A 19,813-nucleotide genomic window follows, 5' to 3' on the forward strand; every position below is an offset into this window, starting at 1 on the left:
CTCATGGTCTAACATCTGGAAACAAGTGACCATATATCATCTACCATATGATATCTATATAACATTTTGGGGGAATGGGGGGAAAAAAATATATACCAATGAATTTGTTTTCGATTGAGATTGAATGGCCAGTGTCAGTAGTCCCAGAAGAAATGTGGCTTTTTACAGTTTGATAATGACTGCACTTGGGGTTTTATGGTGTCCATATTTATTTTGTTGCCCAGCGCCAGCCCATTCGCCAATGTTGGAGATGGATATAGACCTAATATAGTTGAAGTCAGCCTTGTGTAACGGTCCCCAATTGTTTTATATTTTCTTTTTCTCTCCACACTGTATATTACTGATAGTACAATGAGGTTGGCTAATGGCTACACAGTCACGACTCGAGTCACTCGTATATTCACTCAGCCAGCCTAGGGAAACCCCAAGTTCTGGGATCAAATTGTTTTGAGCATTTATTTCGGGAGCTTTAGGTTGCGCTTTTCTATCCTATTATCTGGCAACCCCGGTCAAACTGCGACAGCAGCACAAATGGCAGCAGTGTAACGTTTGTCGCGGAGGGGAAGCACGATGACAGCAACAAGGTAGGATCCGCACGATTCCGCACCGTTATTACTAATCACAAGTGTGCTTTGGAATTATACGCGTTCTAGGTGACCAGGTTTAGAAAGAATCACCCGTTTTGCCATTTGTAGGGAACTGAAAGCAAGGGCACACTTTAACTTAAGTTTAAGTCACAGAGATTGCCGATAATGTTAGCAAAGGGCTAACTAGCCAACGTTAAAGCTAAATAACATTATCAATGTCAATGTTACCTTTTGGATATCGAAAGTCAGCTGTTAAGTTGGCCTTAGCTATACATGGTTAGCTCATCGTAACTATTATAGTATAGATGGAGTGGCCAGAATAGCTGGTGGTTTAGGCGCACTGACTAACATGTACGGCTGTGATTCAAAGAGAACACAGATGCAGGATTGTAGGAAGGATCATTTATTTGCTTAACTGATGGCTAGCTAACGTTTGCTAGGTGTTATGTCCAGCCAGGGCCTATATGTCGATGTAAAGACAATTATCTAATGGTCACAACACACCCCACAAATGTGTCAAATATCGCAAGAATATCGGGAAAAAGTGCATTAGCCCTATTGGGTTGATGATGATGTGCTGCTGACATCACTTGCAGGTTATGGCAGGTTTTTGTGTGTGATGCCCAGCATCATGAACTTATCACGCTGCTGTTGTGATATATAGTCTGAATCTCCGTCAGCTAATTTCGTGTCCATCGAATTTTAATGGACTGGGGGGCAAAAATGTTAAATCGGGGACGGGCCGGGTTCAATTGCGCAGTCATGCAGTTTGTAAGGTTACGTATGATTCATAAAGGGCTGACTCCATGGCTTTGATAATAACGGTACATTCATCTTTCTGCTGGGTTTCACTTGTTGTACCCAATTATTCTCATAACTAAAACACGTACGTTTTAGCATTAAAGCGTGTTTTTGAGACAAATCTCTGACAAACGTACATTTCTTCAACGTTTGGTCTGTTTGTTAGCGTTCTTCAGTAAACTACTTCACTTTTATACACTGACTGAACAATAATTATTCTAGTGGAATACTGGAAGGCTCGCCTCAAAACACCAGGAAAACCCAGTCACCCCGGGCGTACAGATTATATGTTCATTCATGTCACTTCAATATATTTCCCAATTCTAGTGGCCGATTGTACCTTTTGGAAGGAAATTAAGAAACTTCTGAAGATGGTGTCTTATACAGTCCACAAGTCCCAATCAGACACATGTAATAGACTATGGAAGGAATTTGCACTGCAATTTGCCATTTAAAGGTATTTTTGTGGAATAATTCAGTCATAGCAGGGTGTTTTAATGGATTGTAACATGAGGCAGGGACCACCATACTCAACCTGGGGACTACTGTTTTGTGTGTGTGACGTTTTATCACTCCAAATTTCAATTATTTGTCCTGAATCCTGTTCCTGTATGAGGTCAGAGGTCTCTCCTGATTGGATGAAATTGGTATGCCATCCCCCCCCTCCAGACTGTATGATGGAGACATTTGAAAGTTGCGAGAGTCTGGCAACGCAAGACTACCCTATTCATCCCTATTGTGGTGGGAACATTCACAGAAAATAGCAGATCTGCAGGAGTTGTGAGCCACCTGTAGATTTGGCCTTTTAATGGAATAAATATTGTTGAAACTGCAGTATCATCATAATAATACATGAGAGGGACTCTGGAATGCTATTCTGTGAGATATTGACACTGGTGTGCTAATGTATTGCACTCAGCCTTATGCTAAGTTACAATCGCAGCACACCAATATCTTACAGTATAGCACTCTTGTGTATTATTGGTTAATAAATGTGTGTGTATAGGCAAATTGGCAATACATATGTTGGTAAATGGTGCATTTATATATCCTTTAACTCTGGGGCAGCCCGGGTTCGAACTGGCAACCTTGCGGTTCCCATCCAGCCACTCTACCCCTGAGCCACCGCCACCCATATTGGATTTGGTGTTGGTTAATGCTTGTGCTGGTGGCTGGTTGCAGATTTAAGCATCCATAATTATTTTAATTTCACTTTTGAATAAATTGATCTGGGCCCTGGGCCCCTGGCAATCACTACTGTAGTTCGTTACAACTACAAAGTAGTTGATTGTCTAATATAAAAGTATATAAAAAAATATAATATATAATATAAAAAAAAAACAGTATGAGGCACATCTCTGTCCTGAAAAGTGTGTCTGGTAGGTTATAGTGAATCCACCTACGATAAGCTTGTGCCAGTTGGGAACAGCGATACATACAGTGTGGTGTGTAAATGGACCATAGGTTTTATATTTACACAGTTAAACACTTAAGTAAACTCTGAAAATATATGGACAGACACAACATCTTGGCATCATCAGGAAAAGTATTCACGACGATGGCTTTGTGTTTGTATAAACAATATGTTCGGGGTTACTAGCGACAAATTAAGCACATTTTAACAATTTATTTTTTATTGGGGGCAGAGCGAGGTGGCTTAAATGTTAGAGGAGCACCCTTGTTACTGACAGGTTTGATTCCCCGGACCGGCTGGAGATATCTGTGTGGGGTTGGGGAAGTGAATGGCCCCCGCGTACCTTCCACCCAACACTGCTGAAGTGCCCTTGAGCAACGCCCTTAACTGCTCCAGACAGTGGAGTTGCTCAGTGCCCGGGTGGCCAGTGGGTGGGGTATGCTCAGTGTGCTGGTCAGCTCCCAGGTTGTTCTGTCTGTAGTGTTTTCTGAAAATGAGAATCTGTGCACGGCAGCTTTCCCTGGGTGTAAATAAGAATAATAAACTAAGCAAATGGTTAAATCCCAGCCTAGATGAGTGACTTGGATAAAGCCTTAGAACACTGTTCTTGTCTTCAATTCCATTGAAGCTATATAGCCGATATGCTCGTCTCTCATCTCATATAACAAATTGTTCTTTACACACACTTAGTACACAAAAAAGACCTGCACGACACATTCTCTGTTGTTCACTCTCATTAACTGCTTATCAACCACTCTCATTAACTGCTTCAACAGCCCAACAGGCTAGCCGTTTGTCTAATTTTAAATTGTTATTTAGCAAAAGAAAAATAAGAATTGGTCACTTTATCCCTTGTCCAGCAGACCGGGGGGGGGGGGGGGGGCAGCTGTACAAGGGGGGCTTAAGGGACCTGCTTCACTTGTTGCTATGAAACAGACCTGCACGTGCAGCCTGTGCATGTGGAAAGATAGTGTTGAGGCCTTGCTATGTCTAAGCATGTGAATGTGGAGGTGGAGGGAAAACGATTGGACTAGCTGTTCTTCATAGATGTGTCATGTAACCTGAACATGGCAGAAGCTTATGCTATTGTATATGCCATGGTGCTGTCAAGACCTTTCGATTTTTAAAGAATGTCATGTCTGTCTTCTTAGGAAATGGAACGTGTGTCTGTCTTCTTAGGAAATGGGGTGTGTGTGTGTGTGTGTGTGTGTGTGTGTGTGTGTGTGTGTGTGTGTGTGTGCGGCGTGTGCGCGGCATGTGCGCACGCGTGTCGTGCACACATGCGCTGGTCAGTACCGCCATTGGTACATTCGGTAGCCAAAATGAGGCAAATTTTGGTTTGCATGATTGCTGGCTCCAGACTTTTATTGTGGAGTTCCACTGTAGGCCAAAATGTTCTGCATTTACTGGCTGCCTAGAGAGATGATGAGCTGTTTGTGTTAGTCGTGACTGGTAAAAGGGAGTTAGCTGATGACAGGGCTGTGTTGCTAGGCAACGCATGTAATGGGCTGAGCCTCTTGAAGCTAGAATGGTTGTATTTTACTTGCAGGCTGGGGGAAAGTAGAGCTTGTTGGTTTTCCCAATGGTGAATCCTAGTCACAGAAGTTTTATTACAAATGTTTACATATATATGCACAAATTAAAATCATTCCACAGAGTAGGTAGTCTGATTATTATTAGGGGTCAAGCCCGAAGAAGCGCAGACCCCTTATTGTTTTTGTAATGTTTTTTTTGTGATTCTGCCATTTTTTGCAGTTCTGGCAGTTTTCCACAAAATTCGGCAATATGGTAGAGGGTCATGGGAAACGGTCAAGAACTAAAGCTCACAGTCATTCGTCAAAGGACCTTTTGACCTTTTAGATCTCCCAATGATCTCCTAATTATATGATTGTATAGATAGGATTGATAAAGTATATCATCCACACCAGCGGTCCCCATACTTTATTGGCTGTGCACCCCGTTACCTCCTGACCTATAGCTGATGCACCCCCCAACGCAAAGGGCCGATTCATACTCCTATTTTAGAGCCGAATAAAAGTCGGTTCGGCGCTGTAGAGCCTACAATTTGACGTCATTTGAGGTTCGGGGGGGCGGGTACCGTCCTAAAGTCGGCTCTTCGGTGCTACTGAAAATTTCTGACGAGCCGAAATCATTTCGGCACTACAGCGCCGAAACAGCTTAAAATAGGAGTATGAATCGGCCCTAAGTCTCGTTGTATTTGGCCCAAAATGAAACTTTTTAAATATGATTATGGCAAATAATCACAGAATGTCACTGCATCGAGAGACATGCAGTATACTCCCCTCTATACATCTCCTTACAACAGTGGTTAACCGGATTTTGCCGTTTGTGCTGCTAAATAACACGATAAAACAGCAGGAGGCGTTCGCGCACCACAAGGGGTGCACACACCACAGTTTGGGAACCTCTGATCCACACTCTCCACTATCCATTTTCGTAGCCTGGTTAACCACTCCCCCTTGAAACCGTATTTCCATTTATTTGTGTGGAGTCTGGACCCTGCTAATGCATGGTTGGCTGCGGGAATATAGAGCGTCGCAGTCCCACCCCCTTTCAGAACGACGAGTGGCCCAGGAAATGAATCCCAATGCATTTTTCCCATAGGCTTTTCTTAAAGTATTTATTTAAAGACGGTTATGCCGCGGACAAAGCCAACTCGGATTGTGACAAATCATGACAATGAACACAATATTTTGGGCCGACCAAATCGTTAGAAAGAAGAAAATAAAGGCAGGAGACAACACTATTTGTTTTGTTTTTCTTCTTATAAATGATTTGATCGGCCCAAAACATTGTGTTCATTGTCATGATCTGTCACGATCCGAGTTGGCTTTGTCCGCGGCGTAACCGTCTTTAAATAAATACTTTAAGAAAAGCCTATGGGAGAAATGCATTGGGATTCATTTCCTGGGCCACTCGTCGTTCTGAAAGGGGATGGGACTGCGACGCTCTATAGCATTGACAGACAACCCCTTCTTCAGCCAATCAGCGTAAGACAAGAAGTGACATCAATTACAGTCTCCAATCAGCTATTTAAAGGACTAATTTGTTAATTGTTTGATCTTCTTTCTCTCAAGTTCGGTCTGTGTTTCTATGGCTTATTACTGTATGCATATAGCTTTTTTGAGGGGCGCAAGCCCCTCCTATGGCCAGCTTTGTGTGTGCGTGTGTACCCCATATAGCAATGATTCGATTGGCTGAGGGCTTAAAAAGTGAGGAGTCCTTACCGGTTTGAATATATGAACACCAAATTATGTACAGTGTGGGACCTGTGGGTACTAGATTGAATAGATAGGTCATACGTATGTAGCCTATGTATTTTGAGATGTACTGAGTCTGGTACAGGCCATGTTGTTCTTGCCCTCAGGTCATAGTCACTTAATTGCCCCGCCCAGTAAACAATCAAGTCATGACACACACCGATGTAAATAGATTTCTTTTTAACATCAACAGTTCTACTGCGTAACCCACATTCCCCGCTATTTAATCAAATATTCTACGTTGCCTAGATTGTTTTATTACCATTGCAGCATAGGCCAAAGTATTTGTGCTTTTGATCCGTGAAAAACCGCTCGTAAACAATCCCAGCATTTGTTATTGAGCCAACAAAAAAGCCACTTCCTTGATCCGGGTCACAGACGGAGAGCAAAGCGAGCCAAGATTGTCCCTACCCCCTCGTTCACGTGCATTGGGCTCAATTCCCCAGAAGCCTTTATAGCAGCCCAGAGCATGGGTTGATTTCCGGTTTCGTCATCATAGCGTGACGGCCTCGTCACCAGGTCCGCGAAAAAGCCGCTGTTTAATTTTAATTATTAAAATACGTCAAATTAAATGCAAAACAAATGGCGGGTTTAGCGTATTAAGCGTGGTGGAACCCTGGATTAAACAATTAGCCGCAGTCAAACTGTTAAATAGGAACATGAGCTCTCTTCATACATAATGCACCATTGAGAACAGTGTGCTTATTAAATAATACTGAGGTAGTGGGTTTAATCGCACATTTAGGCAACATGCATTACACAGAAGGCGCCACCATTGTAACCACTGTCCTGGGAAGCTATATTATTATTATTATTAAGTCCTTACCGTTCAAAGAGAGATCATAGCTTGTTATTGATAGGCTATGCATTTTGAGGCAGGTGACCACTTGCCCGGGACATTCGTGATTCGTCACATGCTCCTTATATAGCCAATACAGAATGAATTCCATGTTGATCTGACCCTCCATGCCAAAGCGCGTGACTTCTTTCCCTTATTATTATTATTATAATTATGATTATTACCCTCCTTACCCGTTTGAAGATAGATCATAGCCTATTATTGATGCATTTTGAGGCAGGTGCTCTACAGACCCCCACCCCGCCATTGTAAACCACTGGCTGGCCCGTAATCAAGGTTCCTTTTAATCCACAATCTTGCCATTGTGCAGAAACATTGTGATCTGTTCTGTTGCATGTTTGAAAGGATCAGTGCATGTTGTAACTGAATGCAACAGATTTCCATTACATTATCTTTTCCAGTTTAATGAAACCATAACAAATAAAAACGTTTGCTTTGAGTGCGGGTCTACATTGCTAATTAGTACTTCTGTGTTTTGTACTTTCAGGTTTACGTAGTGTTTTGAATTCGTCCGCTCAACAGAGGAGAGACCATATCACTTTGACCCTACACAGACGTGCCGAAGTCAACAACTGAACACAACATGACACCCGGGCTGCTGTGGAGTTGAAAAAAAAAATCATGTGGTGGAAATCTCAGGTGGCTATGCAAACGTGATGTCAACATGGTCCATTGTGGAGAGGCTCAAAATGGAAAAACCCCCATGCAGGGAGGAGGAGGCCATTGACTCGAGTGAGGCTCGGCATGGCTGTGGCGACTCCGAGGACGACAGCAGCTCGGACAGCGAGTCGGAAGAGCGGGCACAGCAGCAGCTGCAGGTGAGCAACAGCGGCTACAGGAGGGGGGAGCCCTTTGTCGCCACCAAACCTCACCGACAGCTCTGTCGCTCTCCGTGCCTCGACCGGCCCAGCTTCTCCCAGTCCCAGAGTAGCACTGTGCACGAGTTCCGTGTTGACGATACAAAGGACGGACCGCCGGGGATCAAGCATGCTACTAGCGAACGGGACTACCAAACCAAAATGGACTTTGCCTTGAAGTTGGGATACTCGGGGGAACAGGTAGAGGCTGTGCTTCACAAGCTGGGGGCTGCTGCTCTCATTAATGATATTCTCGCAGAGTTGGTGAGGCTCGGTAACAAGATAGAGCCTGAAGTTCAAGCCAGCATCAGTACAGCCACGACGTCCACTTGGACCCCCTCTGTTAAAGAGGTAGTTAGTTCAGAAGCATCCCTGGAAGAAGAATCTGTGGACGTTTTTGATAACCTCAGGCCCATCGTCATTGATGCGTCAAATGTGGCGATGAGGTAAGACACTAACATTATGCACAATCATACTTCTTTACTTCAGTCAGAATGTATTGGATTAGGCAGCTATTTGACACTTCCCTTTAACACATCTTCTTTTCAGTAGACCATTACCAGTTGATATTGTGTTGATGTATGTTCTTTAAAGTAGTCTGAAGAAGAGCAGTGTGCCCGCAACGTCGCTCATCACCACTTGGGTGGTACCAAAAAATATATATACAAAAGGGAGCTACAGTATGCAAACTTTTATTCTGTCCCCAAGTTTTGTAGTTTGAAGTTCAGCGCTTTGCATTTAAAAGAAAATGGATGTGCACATATTTCTTTGATGCTCATTATATGTACTTTAAAGTAGACCATTTACATGTTGGTTTTGTGTTGCTTTGTTTTGTAGCCATGGAAACAAAGAAGTGTTCTCTTGCCGTGGTATACAATTGGCTGTCGAATGGTTCAGGGAGAAAGGACACAAAGACATCACTGTGTTTGTTCCAGCCTGGAGGAAAGAGCAGTCAAGGCCCGATGCCCCTATCACAGGTAGTAAAGCAAAGTTGTTTTTCTTAACCCATTTTGTGCGGGAACCCCTTTTGGTGTTAGCATTATGCTATGCTTTAGCTATTGAAAAATAGCAGATCTACAAGCTCATAGCGCGCCACCGAGTGGCGCGCTACGAGCTTGTAGGTCTGCTATTTTTGAAAAATAGAAGAACGACTGACATAGATTAGAAACATAGCTTTTTCAGAAAACTGTCAGTGCTTCTGCTTCCTGCAACAAGCAAAACTGACTTCCTCTTCAAAATAAGAGCCACTTGTAATGATCAGTCAACACGAGTCTTATTTCTAAGTCTATTTACAGGACATAGATAGACATTTGTAGTATGCGACACAAGAGCTCGTAATGGGGCTTGCTTCTTCCAAGGGTGCCTGGCTGTATATGCACCGGAATGTTGCATACAGCCAGGATTCTCATGAAGTAAATTCCTGTCCCAGTGGCTTTTGGTACGCAAAAGCGACTCCATGCGTTTGATCTGCCGCACAGCATGCATTTTGGCTCCACATGCGCACTGGCGCACCAGTTGTGTGCACCCCTGGTTATAAAACATGACACTCACGGCATATGCAGTATGTAAGGCCGGTGGTACGTGAATATGTGCAATGGATAAACAAGGGATTGGTTAAATAAATAGATGTTTATTATTTGAAATCTGAATTGATTGACTGAGCCCCGTGATCTGTATCCCATGACTACACAAACGTTAAACCTGTTGAAACATCTCTTGCAGATCAAGACATTTTACGCAAGTTGGAAAAAGAAAAGATTCTGGTGTTCACCCCATCTCGAAGAGTTCAGGGAAGGAGAGTGGTTTGCTATGATGATCGCTTCATAGTGAAGCTGGCTTATGATTCTGATGGAATTATTGTGTCGAATGACAACTACAGGGACTTGCAAAATGAGAAACCAGAGTGGAAGAAATTCATTGAGGAGCGCCTGCTCATGTACTCATTTGTCAATGACAAGTAAGCAATCACAGTCCATTATGTTCAAGGCAGCGTCACTCTTAAAATTATAACAAATTGTTTGATATTTGTGTGGCAGGGTTGACATTAAGAAGCTGGCATTTAAATGACAAGTGAAACTCTTTGTCTTCTAGGTTCATGCCCCCTGATGATCCTTTAGGACGACATGGCCCAAGCTTAGAGAATTTCCTCCGGAAACGTCCCGTCGTTCCAGAGCACAAAAAACAACCCTGCCCCTATGGTAAGTTAATTAAATAACCAGCTATTTGTCAGTAGGACTATTTGGTACTTTGGGTAAATATTAGTTTGACTCTTTTCCTTTTTAAAACAGGGAAAAAGTGCACATATGGACACAAGTGTAAGTACTACCATCCAGAGCGTGTGAACCAGCCTCAGCGCTCTGTGGCTGATGAACTGCGGGCCTTTGCTAAGTTGTCTGCGGTGAAGACGATGAGCGAAGGGGCTTTGGCCAAGTGTGGCGCCGGGGGCCAAGCGGGTGGAAAAGGGGACAGCGGCTCTGAGGCCAAACGTGTGCCACCCAAACGTCAGTCCGACCCCAGCATTCGCTCGGTGGTCTGTGAGCCAGAAGAGGCGCCGTCTGGTAGGAAGCCCGAGACGAACTCTGTGCCTTCCCTTGTGTCCGCTCTCAGCGTGCCCACCATGCAGCCTAGCAAGAGCCACGCGGCGGGGGCCTTGAATACCAGGTCGGCCAGCAGCCCGGTGCCGGGATCGATGCAATTCGTACAGAATTCTCTGGAGCACATGTCCAGTGTACATTACCCACCCATTTTAGTCACCAACAGCCATGGCGCCTCTATCACGTACAACGAACAGTTTCCCAAGTATGACTCCCAAGTGAGTGACCATGGGTATTACTCTCTGCATAGTGACTTTTCAAATATGAGCATGAGCAGCATGCACGTCGACAGTTTCTGTAGCATGGAGCACGAGCATGGCGTGTACCACAGGAACCCTAGCCGTTGCCATGAATCTTGCCTCAGCCAATCAAACAGTGACCCGTTTTCCTCTTATGGAGATCAGTACTCGAGCTCTTTGGACAGTAGCCTAGAGGAGAGCATTAAGGGGCAGCAGCAGTCTTCTGCACAGGCGAGGATTCAAGCTTTCTCCCGTGGATTTCACCGTGAAGCACTGGCAAGTGTTCAGAGCTATGGACCCGAGGAACCTAAGCAGGGCCCACGCAAACAGTCTATATCTCATCTTGCGCCACATATCCAGCACACTGCAGTCGGAGCGAGGTCCAGCTGCCCTGGAGACTATCCCTTAACGCAGAATGTCCTTCCACCTTTATCCTCACAGCCTACACGCTCTCTTGGCATGACACGCATGGACAGCATATCGGATTCAAGATTATACGAGAGCAACCCTATGAAACAGAGGCGACCGCCACTGTGCCGCGAGCAACATGCAAGTTGGGACCCTCTGCCATGTGGAGCCAATGAATCCTATGGATATCACTCGTACCTACTTAGTAACAGCCTGATGCCATGTTGCGAAAGGGTGATGGTCCGTAGCATGCCTGATAAAATGGAGCAAATTTGGAACTCGCCATGGGAGAACGCATCCATTTCTGAACATCAAGAACGGCACGTCATCCCCGAACACCAGCATCAAACATATCGTAACCTCTGCAACATTTTTCCTGCTTATGTTGTACATTCTGTCATGGAGAAGAACCCTCATTTGACAGACCCACAGCAACTTGCTGCTGTAATTGTTGCAAAGCTGAGGTCGTGTCATTGAACCATTAACAGAATCTCAAACATGCAGAGATTCAGCAAGGAAGGAATGGTACGATAATTTCAATGGTAGACATAATGAGATGTCACCTGTTACTACTCTGGCTATTTAAGCCAGAGGTATTTAGATAAGGACCTATATGGCAACTTTAGTCACTTATTTGATGTTGGCTGTATGCACAACATCTCATGCCCTCAGGAGTTGATCTTTTTTATGTCCGGTGAGTGGCACTGAGCATTGTGATTTCAAATCATTAAGTCAACATATTAGTAAACTGTCCTCAGTAAATTACGTCGAAATCTTAGATATTTCACACAAAATCTATTCTTGTTAAATGTGGTGCATTTGATACAAGATAATGGGATTTTAAACCGGATTCATAACTCATTAATAATATCTAACCTGAGCAAGTGCTTCATAGCAGGCTCTGTAATGTATTCATTAACAATCATTTACATGCATTTTTGTAATATCCATGTAATTTTTAAGATGCAAGATGATGTGCCAGTTTTGGCATTGCTATACAAATGGAAAAACAATCAATACTCAAAATCAATACAGAATCTATAGTGCAGTGTTTCATTTTTATCCAGCCAATGTGTATTCAATTTCATCATGACCCAAGCTTACAGCCATGGCACCTCTGTCACACACACAACTAACTAAACTAAACTACATTTACCTTTTGAAATTTGACCTGGATGAAAATGTATATATATTTTACATAGCTCTTGTTCAGGTTATTATCAATGTATTATGAATTAGTTCTGAAGTGTTACCGGTACACTTTAACTATAGATATATTTGCGTAGGTCTGCCACTGCTGTAAATAATATTTGTGACTTTTTTGTGCAGTGATCTTTCTGAGACGAGTCAGTGGGAGGTAAGTGCATACCTCAGAGCATGAACTTTGACATTTAATGGCCTTATATCTGAATGACCTCACGCTTTAATCATTGTCTAATGGGATTCAATGAAAATCTTTGTCATTGAACCTCCTCCTTTGAAATGTAAAGCACTAGCTCAGTGTCTAAAAAATATATATATTTTCTCAGTCTCACTTCACAAACTATTTTGGTAGAACCTTTAGTGCACATAACAAGCCCAAAAGAGATTTGACTTGTATACCTGTGCACACATCTATGTACATATAATTCACACGATAAGCCATGATTTCAAAGACATTTATAAGCTGCTAAATGATGCCAAAAAAAGAGAATTGTCAAGTGTCGGTATTCTACAGAACTCTTGCATTTAAATTCAGAAGATTGACCAGATAGAAAAGCATCAGTGTTCGGGAAAGTTACAGTTGTCGGTTTGCTGATTTCACTATAGATGCTACATTTAGGATTTCAATTATATATATATATATATATATATATATATATAGTTTTGATAATGCTTTCTACTATCGGAAGTGTAATACAGGTATGTTTGTTTCAAACAGGCGCTTCATGTACTGTATTTAATGGTACAGTTTTAAAGCTTAATTGTGTGATACTCAGCCCTACGACAAACAGGGGGAATTAGTTATTACTTTCTGCACAAATACAGATTGTTGTAACAGCCACTTACACTAAATATATTGCAGTTATTATCTCATGGGTTGAGCAGGTTTTAAAGAGAGAGAGTGAAGTGCCAAGTTGTTTCAAATTATCTGGCTGGAGCCTGATTTCTTATAGGGCCGGATTTTGCCAACATAGTATAGAACTGCAGAAATGTGTTAATACAAATGAAGTGCACTTTTTTCATTTATTGCACAGCATATGGGCAGAAGGCAAAGTGATTTTGGTGTACAGCAGTTGATTGAGTTGCATTTGAAAGAAGTAATGTTGTTTCTACAACTTGCAGTTCTGAAATAAAAAATGTCGTTTTAGCACCAACATGAGGCCAATTGGTGTATTTTCAGTGGTGAGACATTGAACCTACCAAAGTTTGGTGCAGTAACTACCATTTCAGAATTTTAGGTCCAATAGGGTGCGACAGAGGGTGTGGACAATTTTAAGTTTAAAACGTAAATATCTCAAAAGGTGTAAAGAATATTGGAAGAGAAATACAAGCACATGTTTCCTGATGACACCAGTTATTTTGACACTCTAATAATAAATAGGTGCAATAACAGTAGTCTGGTGGGACATTAGTATAGTTTGACAGACAAGTTTCTAGATTCCTAGTTGTAACCCTAAGACCTGGGAATGTGTTAAATATGGTAGCCTAATACAAATACTTTTCAATATATATATATATATATAGTAAATTTGAAAATAAAAGCATTCAGGATATCCTCCCAGGGGATCTCAGTTTTCTGACTATCAGTCAGAAACCAGAAATTATCAGCTATAGACACCTCTGATTGGCAGTATATATTTAGTAAAAATCCTTAAATGTAGTACATTTAAGTTGATAATTGTAACTTGGACATGCTTTGTGTGTATGTACTTGCCCTGAACTTTGAGACTGACTACCGTATATAAGTGGCTTTACTTGGTGCACCATGTAAAGGTGGCCCATGCCAGGTTACAATTTCATTTGCATTTAAAGGGTAATACCACAGGACTCAGGACTCAGGTATTCTTATCCCCTAAAACAGTTGAGGTATATTACTGAACACAAATGCCTTGTATTGCCAGAAATGTAACGGAGACATTTAGCCCTGTTATCTGTCATATCACACCCATATACTGTACTTTGTATAGCTCCATTGAGAATCAACTGCCACAAATTACTAGGCGATCGTTAACGGTTAAGCAAAGTAAGGATCCGGTTTAGCTACTTTAAAGTGGAAATTACACTGTTGTAAATGTGTGGACTCATTCTGCAACGGATGTTGTTTATTGTCGATGGAGCAGCACAGGGCCCAACCACATCTTGATGATGTAACATTGATCATCTATAGGGGAAACACTTTTAAACTGAGTGTGGTTTTACCTTTTAAGACTGGCCTTGTCTCATTGGGTGTTTTTGTAAAATGTATCTTTCCTTTTATGGCTGGAGGACAACCAATGTCAAATAACGCATGTAAAGAGAATTCAACTATGTATGTGATTTGGATTTGAATGTCATTTTTTGCCCAAAGGAATTTTGGGCATAGCTGACATTGTTTTTCATGAAATAAGACAAGGACACATTGGGCCTCGTCTTCATGAGAAGGTACAGAAAACTGCCTAAATGTTTCTTCCTGTGAAACAATAAGTTTGCAAGACTGCTGTCAAGGTTGTTTCTGACATTTGGCTTAAAGTTTGCGTGCCATATTTTTTTAACACTGCATTCTCTTGAGAATGTTGAACTTTAAATGACTGCTAAAGAAACATAATGAAAAAAAGAATATAGGCTACAGTGTAATTTATAAAATATAGTATATCATATATACAGTGTGGTTGGTACACATTCTCTCTCTCTCTCTCTCTCTCACACTCACACTCTCTCACACACACACACAAGATGGTTGCTGATTCAGATGACCTCTATACTGAAATAGACTTCTATTCAGTGAACATATTTATTTTTTGAGGATATTTATACTTGTTTCCCCCAAGTGATAACCATTAGGAGCAGCCTATTGCATTGGTGAAATCAGAGTGCCAGTTTTGACTATTTGGTAATCATTGTACAATAATTGAAGCATCTGATTTGCAAATGTGTGTAAGGCCATATTTGGTGGCCATTTGCATTTAAATAAAGAGACAAGAACGGCAAAAAGTAACCAACTCCAAACTATTGCTACTCATTAATCGCAGGCGTAACACTGACCATTTTCTTCTGGTAGCAAAGGTTTGTCTCTAGTACTAAGCAAATGAAATGCTTAGTGCACAGTTGACACCAAGTCCTGCCCACAGTTTGACTTGTTCAATTTTGCACGAATTGTGATCTCACCTGGGTCATAGACAGTGTTATCACGTTTTATATACTGCATTTGTCCTCTTTTTAAAGGTCGAAATGAAAGCAGGGATCGTGGCTCATATTCCCCATTTTACCGTTGAAGTGCCCGCAAACAACTAAGCCACAAATGTCTAGAATTGACTTTTGCTTGTTGATACAAATTGTATCTATAACTTGATTGTAAAAAATATGAAATGTATAGTATGATCATTTTATTTAAGGGGGGGGGGGGGGGGGGGGGGGGGGAATCAATGCTATAATGTTTGTGACACTGTGTGTCACTGGGAGTAGCCCATTGGTATGTACTAATTCTTACTGGGTACAGTAGTTTATTTATAGGGACATTTACATGCTACAGTATGTTTAAGTGCACAGATAACCTGTGTGCAGCTGTTAGCATGGTGTCCTCTCTGTACAGTCATGTGTACATATATAAGGTTATCTGTAAAAGTAAACAGTGAATTACTTGCATTGTATAAAAAAAATGGAAAAAAAAAGGTATGTGTTGTATGCCGTGCACTATGATTAAGTGCTATTTCCTCACTCAATTGCCACATGTCTGCTTTACACTATATTGGTAGTATTGTCAATATCTTTGAATATATTTCAACTAATAAAACATGCCAAAGTTATTCCTGGGTTGCATTATCAAGCGTAATTGTCTGGGTTACTGGCTCATGACATGCTATATATGAATAGCACTTTTATTCTGAAAGATGAAGGATGCTGCTCCACATGGTATAAAAGCTATGAATGCACTTTTCAAGTTAATTGAATGTTTGGCATTTACATTGATGTAGAATATAACCCTGTTGATAAAGCAGGTATGTCTTGAGTCCAGTTTTCATGTTCTTTCAAATGAACAGCATTTAGCCTTTTGCTGTGAGCCTGGCTTTGTGGTAATAGTGATATTTTATGTTAGTTATGACTAACTTTTTTAATACTGAATCAACTTTAGGTCTGACTCGATTTGATGCTGACCAAAAGCAAAGTGATTTTGATGTGTATCTAAAGGCAATTGGCTATAATAAATGTGCTTTTGACTTTGCACTTTTTGAGCTACAAAGTCAGTAATTTAAATGCAGTTATTTTATTGTATATCTGAAACCTACAAACAAAACAATTGTGCAATTGTAAATTGAAAATGTAATTCCTATACCATTGTATATTTCTTACATGAAATTACATGAATTTTACGTGAAATTTGAAGTACACAGCAAAAATAAGATTGTTGAAGGGACATGACACATGATAGAAGAAGCTTTATTTAGCTTTGTTTAAAGGTATATTCAGTGATTTCACTTAATTCAAATATCACTTATTTTTTTGTTTTGTTGTGATAATCCTCCCTACTATAGAGTGTGCTGACCATATAAAGAGTTCCTCCCTGTCCCCAGTTAACCCCTGGGGGTCAAAAAACCTTAGGTTTCGTTTTTGACTCTCTATCCTGATTGGACGAAAGGCTGGGTCCCACAGCCAAAAACGAAACCTATGGTTTTTTGAGTGAAATCACTGAATATACCTTTAATTGGGGTTGTATGTAGAACACCAACCAAGTCCTGTATAAATATTACCCACAGCCAGTGGGATAGAAAGGGTTGCATCAATGAGCGGTCAGAAACACAGGTCATGTGCTTCATCAACACAGATGAGGATTCAATGTTATGGAACTATACTCTGGGCTAGTGTTTGTAACTATCAGATTCCCAATGGTAAGCTTTACTTCCGCATTCTATCTCTGAGCACACCAAAAACACTTTACAAATTGGTTTTGGAAATAAATCATTGAAATAATATTGAGTATTATATGAATATTCTTAGTCTACATGACTCGCCATTGCTGTAAAATAATTGACCCATAAACGGACATGATGCAACTCTATCTCAATGGCTCTGTGTATAACTGTCCCAGGTTTCCAGAAGGTGGCACACCTGTTTGGATTCATTTTCCCATTGCTTCATTTGATTGGCTCGTCAGCAATTTTGAACTAAAAACATGTAACCGGGAACCGGGAAATGAAACTTGTATGCCACCCTCTGAAAACCTGGGACTACAGTTACTATGCAGAGAAACTATTACCTACAGATCAATTCTGTTGACAAACTTGACAACATGCTTCTAATCAAGCGTGTTTTCAGTAGCATTTGTAATTTAAAGCCTATACAGACTACTACCTGCATTGTGCATGCAGGTAGTATAGTCTTGACATTATTGCAGAACATTTTCAAAAGCATACCATTGATTGATTTCTGAGGAAGCCACTGAGGGATCATTCATTTCAGTACAGAAAATTAACTATACTGTAAATCAACTTGCAGACAGGAAAGACTTGAAACTTGCTTGACATAAATAATCCAACACAGTGCACTTTGTTGTGCAATTGAGTCTACATTGTACACTTTAGAAACTGGATCAGAACCATCTGGTGGAGATTTTAGAAAAACACTACAGGTGTATATCAGTCACTGGTGGTAGTTTGTACTTACAGTAGATATTTTCTTATACAATACATACTTATTACAGTAGTCATTGGCGATAGATGTATTCATTGACAGACTAACATTATTTTATTGATAGACTGCATGTTGTCATTCATTCAGAGAGACGGTGCAGATGCCTAGTGTCAGAATCTAACCTCTATTTTCCTTGTCATTCTTCTGTATCTTTGGTTTGCTTCTTGACCTGGTTCTTACCTGTACTTCTGTGTTTCAATCTTAACTGTGAATGCTGCTATGACACCTGACACCTTTACTCCCAATAAAGGTTTCTTATATAATATTGTTGATGATATATAAAGTTAACGTTTTTTGAAAGTTTATGTAGGCTTCATGTTCTATATATATGACCTTGACTTTCAAACTGTCATGAATTGTGTTTGTAAAAGAGTGATATAAAATGATGTGTCTATTTAGTTATGTTGTTACAAGCTGCAGAAGTATATTGTAATCCACACTGAATGGAAAATTTACTTTTATAGACCAAAAATATACGACTGATTATTTGAGTCTGTTGACTCAAACAAAATGTAAGTCTTAATGACAATGTGTTTCTTGTAATAAATAATCTATAATTATGTACTGTTCCCTTTATTTCACACATCCTATATATTTTCCTATCCTACACTCATGCTAGCCTATATCCTATAATCATTCATATTCCCATGGCACAAATAGAAGTCATGTCATGGGTCTGGCCTTTGAACAGGCTATACCTTTCATGCTTGTCAAGTGTCATATAATTTATACATTTAGCCTAAACAGCCAGTTTGTCCCAGATTTTGGCCACAAGGGCGCCTGTCCAGTGTCCTGTGTATGTGTTGACAAACAACCTACATAAGGACCTACTGTGCAGGCCCCACATGCTTGTGTCTGAGACGCATTCACGCATGCACATGACTCATGGACAGAAGTTTGGACATCACTTTCAAACACTGTCCTTAAAATACGACATAACAGTAAGTATGCCTTCGGCATATACTCATTTTTTCAGATGTGCACACTCGGAACAAGGTAATTATCTCAACGTATTTCAGTGTGTGTGCTATCTGTAGGCAGTATATCTCTATTGAGTTCAAAGTTATACTGTTACAAACTTTCTCATGTCAAGGACACCCACATTTATATGTATTTGGCCGTGGATCTGAAAAATCTTGTAGCTTTAAAAAAAAATATATATATTCAAAGATTTGCACAAATTTTCAAAAATAGCAGATCTACAAGGCATAGCATGGCACAACGTGAGCTTGTATATCTGCTATTTTTGAATAGCCATTTTTGAGAAGTCAAAATTTAACAGCCAAAATATAAAATATGTTAAAATGACTGCAATGCTATATCAACTTATTTTGCTTATTTTACTCCCCAAGGACCCCACTTTGAGAACCAATGTTATGAATAGATGATAGAGATGGCATACATCTATCTATAAGAATGATGACCATTTACAGTTGGGACTATAGGAGGCAGATTTGTGGGCCATACAATACATGTATGCTTCTCTCTGTGCTAACAGCTGAACTGCCATGAACCTGCACAACAGACAACATTGGATTACACTCGAAGGTGATGGAACAGCTGAGTGGAGGGCCAGCAGGCACGTGACAGGGATGCCCGGCCCAAAGGGTGCCAGCTTGCTCCTCATGCATTAAAGGAAGTATAGGAGCTCAGTTCGGGGCTCTCCCCAGTTTGGCAGAGGGAGAGTAGCGCCCAGGATTACAGCTTCTTAGGCAATTGGCACCGGTTGAAAAATGGGTTACAAAATCATGGGTTCATGGGTAAAAAAAAAAGTAGTTATAGTTTTTATTTTTAATTATTATTAGGCCTATTATTATGGCTATGTAATAATAATTATTTGTTGGTGAAAATAATCATAACCTTATAATAACAAATACAAAGGTTTGTTCCACACAAGGGTTCAATA

General features: G+C 40.8%; 1 protein-coding gene across 1 annotated transcript; it reads left to right on the forward strand.

Annotated features, from left to right (window-relative positions):
- The first annotated feature begins 553 nt into the window (after positions 1 to 553).
- On the forward strand, positions 554 to 14,970 carry zc3h12b (zinc finger CCCH-type containing 12B). Its single transcript, XM_083768033.1, has 6 exons — positions 554 to 584; positions 7,430 to 8,245; positions 8,637 to 8,776; positions 9,522 to 9,756; positions 9,891 to 9,997; positions 10,088 to 14,970. The coding sequence occupies exons 2-6, from the start codon at positions 7,599 to 7,601 to the stop codon at positions 11,515 to 11,517; spliced, it is 2,559 nt and encodes an 852-aa protein (XP_083624159.1). The 5' UTR covers positions 554 to 584; positions 7,430 to 7,598; the 3' UTR covers positions 11,518 to 14,970.
- The last annotated feature ends 4,843 nt before the right edge of the window (positions 14,971 to 19,813 follow it).

Source organism: Protomyctophum parallelum (assembly GCF_964188405.1).
Source record: "Protomyctophum parallelum genome assembly, chromosome: 1".
NCBI lineage: Eukaryota > Metazoa > Chordata > Actinopteri > Myctophiformes > Myctophidae > Protomyctophum > Protomyctophum parallelum.

What these genes read in the sequence shown, in the direction of transcription:
- zc3h12b (XM_083768033.1), top strand. Translation starts at nt 7,599, where the DNA reads ATGTCAACATGGTCCATTGTGGAGAGGCTCAAAATGGAAAAACCCCCA. An exon ending in GCCCGATGCCCCTATCACAG is followed by an intron (nt 8,777 to 9,521) that starts GTAGTAAAGCAA and finishes CATCTCTTGCAG; the next exon opens with ATCAAGACATTTTACGCAAG. An exon ending in AAAACAACCCTGCCCCTATG is followed by an intron (nt 9,998 to 10,087) that starts GTAAGTTAATTA and finishes TTTTTAAAACAG; the next exon opens with GGAAAAAGTGCACATATGGA.